The sequence below is a fragment of the Fukomys damarensis genome, unplaced genomic scaffold (genome assembly GCF_012274545.1).
Source record: "Fukomys damarensis isolate Sample0158 unplaced genomic scaffold, DMR_v1.0_HiC HiC_scaffold_2, whole genome shotgun sequence".
Taxonomy (NCBI): Eukaryota; Metazoa; Chordata; class Mammalia; order Rodentia; family Bathyergidae; genus Fukomys; species Fukomys damarensis.
The window spans coordinates 45230441-45236816 of NW_022900914.1; the positions used below are offsets into that span (position 1 = coordinate 45230441).

General features: G+C 35.5%; 1 protein-coding gene across 2 annotated transcripts in view; it reads right to left on the reverse strand.

The window, feature by feature from the left end:
- Positions 1 to 2484: 2484 nt before the first annotated feature.
- Positions 2485 to 6376, reverse strand: part of Gfpt1 (glutamine--fructose-6-phosphate transaminase 1) — a 66597-nt gene continuing 62705 nt past the window's right edge. For both annotated transcript variants that reach the window (XM_010609691.2, XM_033764493.1), the window contains 3 exons: positions 5156 to 5323; positions 4213 to 4374; positions 2485 to 3308 (listed from right to left, as the gene is read on the reverse strand). In XM_010609691.2, coding sequence (XP_010607993.1) covers positions 3264 to 3308; positions 4213 to 4374; positions 5156 to 5323 — 375 coding nt within the window. In that variant the 3' untranslated portion in view covers positions 2485 to 3263. The remainder of the gene's footprint in view (positions 3309 to 4212; positions 4375 to 5155; positions 5324 to 6376) is intronic.

Sequence of the window (6376 nt, forward strand, 5' to 3'; positions counted from 1 at the left end):
AAAAAATCAAACTGTAGCGTACAATCAATAGGTAACATCAGTCTTCCTCTTTTATTGCTATAGAGTATCCTAACTAAAAAAAAAAAAAAAAAAAAAGCAAACATTTCAGTTGGTTTTCTTTCTTTGAAAAGTAACAGAAATAAATGTCAGAGGACTATTACCAAGGAGTCAAAAACAGAATGAAATCAGGACAAGAGACCTGGATTAAAAAAAAAAAAAAAATGACAGTTTCATTACAGAAGCTACCTGCTAAAACAAAAAAGCTTGTACTACCTCACTCAATCAATAGCCAGTCTGCATATCATGCTGTGCCAGTTCCCTCTGAGGAGCAGGAACCTTTATTTTTCATCTTTGCATTTTAATTTGTGCTGTCCTAAGAGTACCATAGACAATGTGTTGTTTAAAGCCTGTGATGATAACTTACTGACAAGTGCATTTTACTTATGAAACAATATATTCCAAAACTTGGATTATTATTTAAGTAAACAAATCCACTCACTCACAGCATTAAAAACTCAGCTCACTTCCACCTTCCCACTCTTACCCTGTGCCTTCCTGTGAACCTGGTCTTCACAAATGATGAGTCCACTTGGGAGCAAAATGATGTGGCTCTAAGGATTTCATTTTTAATGTCTAGAACAGTGACTTGCTCATAATAGGTAATTAACAAACACCTGTTGAAACAGCTGTGATAAACTAAAAATAATTAACTTTAATTTTTCCATGGTCTTTATTTCTGGTGATTTAAAAAAACAGAAAAGCTAACTCCAAAGTAATAACCATTTACTGGGCCATGCATTAGATACAACACATGTCCACCTGCCTAAAAAAGGTCATGGGGTAAAATATGTGAGTGAATTTAAACTTCAGATGCACTACAAGACAGAACTTTCTATATAAAGAAATATTTTTGCAGAGAATAGTTTTGAAAATTCATTTTTGCATCCTATATTATAGTGATTTTAGCTGGCATACTCAGTGGCTTGACTAATTATAATATTTTTGTATTAAAATTAGTCTATAAAAGCATTTAAAAATCATTACATTAAAATGGGGTAGAAAGCAAAACAGAGGGAAGAAAAACTGTATTTATTTGGAAATACTATTTTGTTCTTTATTTTGGTCTATAGTCAGTTTAGAACATACCCTCGCTTGGAGTGTCTGTGGGGAGGGACAGACTGGTCAACAGATACAAAGTCAAAGTCACAGCCAGATGGGAAGAATAAGTTCTGGCATTCTATTACACTGATTATTATAGTCAACAATACTGAAGAGTACTTCAACATGGCTACAAGACAGGATTCTGAATGTTCTCATCACTAAGAAATGATAAATGTTTGAAATGATAGATAACCTAAGCATCCTGAGTTGATCATTTCACAATATGTAAATGTAATAAAATACTATACTGTATCACATAATGATACACAAGATTATCTCAATAAAATAATTTAAAAGAAATCCTACAAATCCATACAATTTGTGTGTCAAAAGCTATTATACCATACATAAGAAGTGACACTAGTATACACATACTAAAACTAGCAGGCTTATACAAAATAATCTTAGAAACAATTAAAATAGTTAAGAGTAGCTATAGTAGCTAAACAGATATAAGTAATGACCTTACCTTATCTTCTAAAACAATTAGGTTTCTATCTTCAACACTGAACGTCCTTGCATATTACCTCAAAATGTTAATTCCTTCTCTAACCCTCAAACACAAGCAGAATTCTGTGCTTTTCTTGCAGCAATAATAGCTATCACAACATCTTAACCTCATCAAGAAGTTCAAATACAAAAAGAAGACATGCCTGAGCTTACAAATCATGCTAAATATTTCACCTTCACAATTAAAAGTGAAAACTTTTCAAAGAAAAGGACTAAACCAAATTATAACCCCATAACATATATTCTTCTGTAGCCCCAAGATCTGGCCCAAAAAGCTCTGTGAAGAAATTATTAGTCACATTAGGGGTATCACACTATTTTAATCCAAACTGTCAAATCAACACTAGCCAACTAACTGAATGCATATCAATATCATCTTCATTCCTATATTAATTGCAGGAGTTGAACACAGAAAATACATTCAGAAAAAAATACCTAGGAAGTAACACTCAATTGATGCTACTCTTCATTAATAACACTATAAAGCATATTATCTTTCTGAGCCTAGTCTACCATCCACATTTAAAGTTAAATGATTAGTCAAAGACTTGAAAATCTTCCAAGTAATTGCAAGGAAGTTCCAAACTGGCACCGAGGGTATTAGTGTTATGTAACAAGGAAGTGAAAGAAGTTAAATTAACTGCAGAAAATTCCTCCTTGGGACAAAATTGAAGAGAATACTTATATCAGAACTGATTCGACAGCAGCTTTGTGTTGTGATTTAAAAAAAAAAAAAGATAAATAATCTCCTTCAACGGTTATTTAAAAATAAAAACTACAGACACAAGGAAATAAAAACTACTTTTAGGAGATGAAAAAACAAAAGAGTAGGATATCCAACACCCCATTTTCAAATTTAAAATCATATTGTCAGTTGTCTAAAGCAGTTCAAATTCAAAGTCTGTGCTATGACACTGTATAATTATGTTCTATTAAGGGCTGGATAACACCAATGCACTGTAACAATTTGCTTCCTAAATTATTTCCACTTACAGATAAAAGACATATGAGAAATAAGGTTAACTAAACTTACATATAAATCCAAGAAAAGTTGTCAGTTTGATTTAAAAACAAAACAGAAACAAGCTTCAAAATAAATCACAGTATCTTCTATTTACATATAACTTAGCAAAACCTTCAGTAAATGTCCAAGTTTTAGCATACACTGTCACTGTCTTTAGATATTCCAATAAAATGAACCACTCTTTCCTTGGTCTGAATGAATAGAAGCCTGCTAAAACAAATGCCAATGAGTTTAAAAACTTAAGAACACAAAAGTTTAAAAACATAATCCTCCCAGATGGAAGGGAAGGACTCAGAAGTTCAATACCCAGTTCACTAAAGAAAATGACAGCTAAAATCTTCCTGAATACAGATTCTAATATAGATTTCATTATTCAAATTCCCTCCACATAGTACTGGAAAAATATGAGGCGATTTCACAAAAAATCACAAATTTAGTGGAATAATTATAACTGATATATAAATAAGGATTTACTAAAAAAAGGCTTCCAGGGGTGATATTTCAAATCAAAGTTTTAAATACAAAAGGTGTCTTATGTTGCTTAATCATCCCAAGTTTCCGATGCTCTTTATTCTACAGTTACAGATTTGGCTAGATTCCGTGGGAAATCAACCTGCAAAAAATAAGATTGAGAGATTACACAGATTTTGGGAAAGGAGTTTGCTATAAGTAAATTACTTTATTTAAAGCTAGGTTTGGTGATCAACTCCTGTAGTCCCAGCTACTCAGAAGGCTATGCAGGAAGATCACTTGGCAATATAGCAAGACTCTATCTCAAAAAATAAATAAATAATAAACTGATTAAAAAAATACCACAAGCTAGGCACAAAGAAGTATGCACCTATAATCCCAGCTACTCAGGAGGTTGAGGCAGGAGAGAATTACAAGCTCAAGGTCAACCTGGGCAATTTAGTCAGAACCTGTCTCAAAATGAATTTTAAAAGGAGTTAAGGACAGCAGGCATAAGGCCTTGGGTTCAACTCCCAGTACTGCAAATAAAGAAAAAGAACAAACAAGAAAAACTGCACAATACAATCAATCAAATAATGTACCTTATCATTAGGAAAAATAATTCTAAAGATGCCAATACACACAGAAAGAGGTATCTTGGTTAAGGTGGTAGCCCTCACAAGTGATACTAGAAATATAAGATCAAAATGTTTGCACTGCCATAATAATTGGGGGCTAAATGTCCTGCAATATATGGAGGAAATACAAACAACAGAAAATTGCTCCACTCCACATGTCAACAACTATCTTATTAAGAACCATATACTAAGAAAAGAGTTAGAGTTTGCCCAAGGAGAATTTTAGTCTTAGAATTGAGGTTCGCTCCAGTTCTATAAATAATAAGATATGTGATGTAACACAAATCTTTGGATCATAAAAATACAAGTGACAGGTTCATACCTGATGGATTTCTCAAATGCTATTGTTAAAAATTTGGAAGGAAAAGTATCAGAACTTAGCCAGGTTAAAAAAAAAATCCCAAGGTTTTTGTGTGGTAGATCACTTACATCATAGCCTCTCAACACAGCAAGGTGGAAAGCCAGCAACTGTAAGGGGATCACACTGAGAATGCCTTGCAAGCAGTCCACTGAGTGGGGCACCTTGATCGTCCTTTTTGTGTTCTTAATGGTCTCAGTATCCTCCTTATCACAAATTACAACAGGGCGACCCTGAGAAAGAAAATCACATGGAAGCAAATACAGGGCTATCATACAAGAATGTACGAGTTTTATACTGCACAATCCACACATGGCCTTACTGTTGGACATATTTAAACTCACATGATTGACCTCACTTAGGCAGTGAAGAAAATGAAAGGTTTGTGAGATTCAATAGTTTTTTAAAACTCAAACTTAAATGCAGGTGTTCTTAGGAAGTAGTATCTTTTGGGAGTTATCCATTAAGCAAACTGATCTAAAGAAAGTTATATCAAGAACAGCATTCATAATATTAATGTAGAACTGTTAAGGTTTCTTCCGAAAATAATTATTTAAGATTTTTTTTTTTTTTTTTTTGGTACCAGGGATTGAACTAGGGACCTTGTGCTTGCAAGGCAGGAGGTGGAACCACTGAGCTAAATCCCCTGCCCAAGAATTTTAAATTAAAAGGAAGCAGCATATACTAGTTTTAAAAAGACAGAATTTGGAAACCAAGAGTTTCAGTTTCAGTTTCAGTCTTGGTTTCAGTTTTGCCCAAGGAAAGTACCAGAGATGACCTCCAAGTTTCAGTCTTGGTCCCACCTATTAAGAGATCTATGAGCTAGATCCTATCGAAACTCTAAACCTCGTAGACCTCAAGGTCTGTACTCCAAAGCAAATGAGTTATCAAGTGTAAACATGTTTTGAAGTCGTCTATCTGGCACTCCTCTATTATTTTAATAGTAAAATTCAAATAAGTGCTAATAACTCAGCACTTGACCCCAAAGCGTCCTCACAGCCACCTGTGACTCACCTGCCGGGAGACCACCTGCTGAAGAGCATTCTGACATTTGGTGTAAGTGTGATCTCTCATGATGATCATGATAACAGGCATCAACTTATCCACCAAGGCTAGAGGCCCATGCTTCAATTCACCAGCAAGGATGCCTTCCGAATGCATGTAAGTAATTTCTTTGATTTTCTAAATAAAAAGAACCAGATAGATCTTCAGAGAATTTTTCAAAATTCCATCTTTAATATAAAAAAAAAACATCTGAGGAACCACGCCTGCTCCCCACCTAGCCGCCATCGCTCAAGCAGCGGGAAGGTAGCCGCACCCCTGAACCCCCATAAGCACCCCCATCACACTCTCAGACCTCCTGACTGTGCCAGTCTTTGGACCCACTCTGCAAAGACAGAGGTGGTCATCAAGGGTATTTTTCTGAGTTCCCAACTTTGAAAATCTTTAAAGAAAGGGTGTGGGAAACCTGTAATAGAACGTTGTGGAGTTCAACCATTCAGAAGGATGGGGAACTCAATCTGGGCCTTGCAGCCCAAGGTCAGTCAGCGTCATGGGGTTCAGCAATCAGCTAACTGAGATCAGGGGTCTTGCATCCTCACTCTGTCTGAGCCATTAAATGGTAAATATACTATATTGAAATTCTGTTCACTGCAGACATGTTCTGGACTGCTTCTTGATTTCAATTTAATTCAAATGATTTAAGGGTGAGAGACTAGTGACTACCACAGGTGGTCAGTTTCCAAGTTGTGCTTGATCTTAATGTGTTGCTCATTGTATCAGTTGGGGTAAAGCATTGCCGTTGATTTGATGAGAATGTCTGTGGGTCGTTAGAGACACAGCAGCTAGGGCCCAACTATATCAGGAAGATTTGGGTGATAATCCAGAGATTAAACCAAGGACAGTCTGACAACAAAAATTAAAATGAGAAAACACTTCAGCAAGACACAAGGAGAGACTTCCAGTTCACCAATGGCAAACAGTAGGGCAAATGAGGATGAAAAGGCTGATAGTGAACCACCAGGACACCCTGAACTCAAAGCACAGGAAGTAACAAAACAGATCAATCAGGCTCTAGAAAAATTCAAAACAGAAATAATTTCCCAGATAACCATAGAGATAGTGAGCAAAATGGAAGTCGTGATTCGAGACTCTAGAGCAGAAACTGACAAAAAAATAGATGAGCTCAGGACCATGATAGAAGCCATGAAGGCCCAGCATAAGAAAGAAATGGAA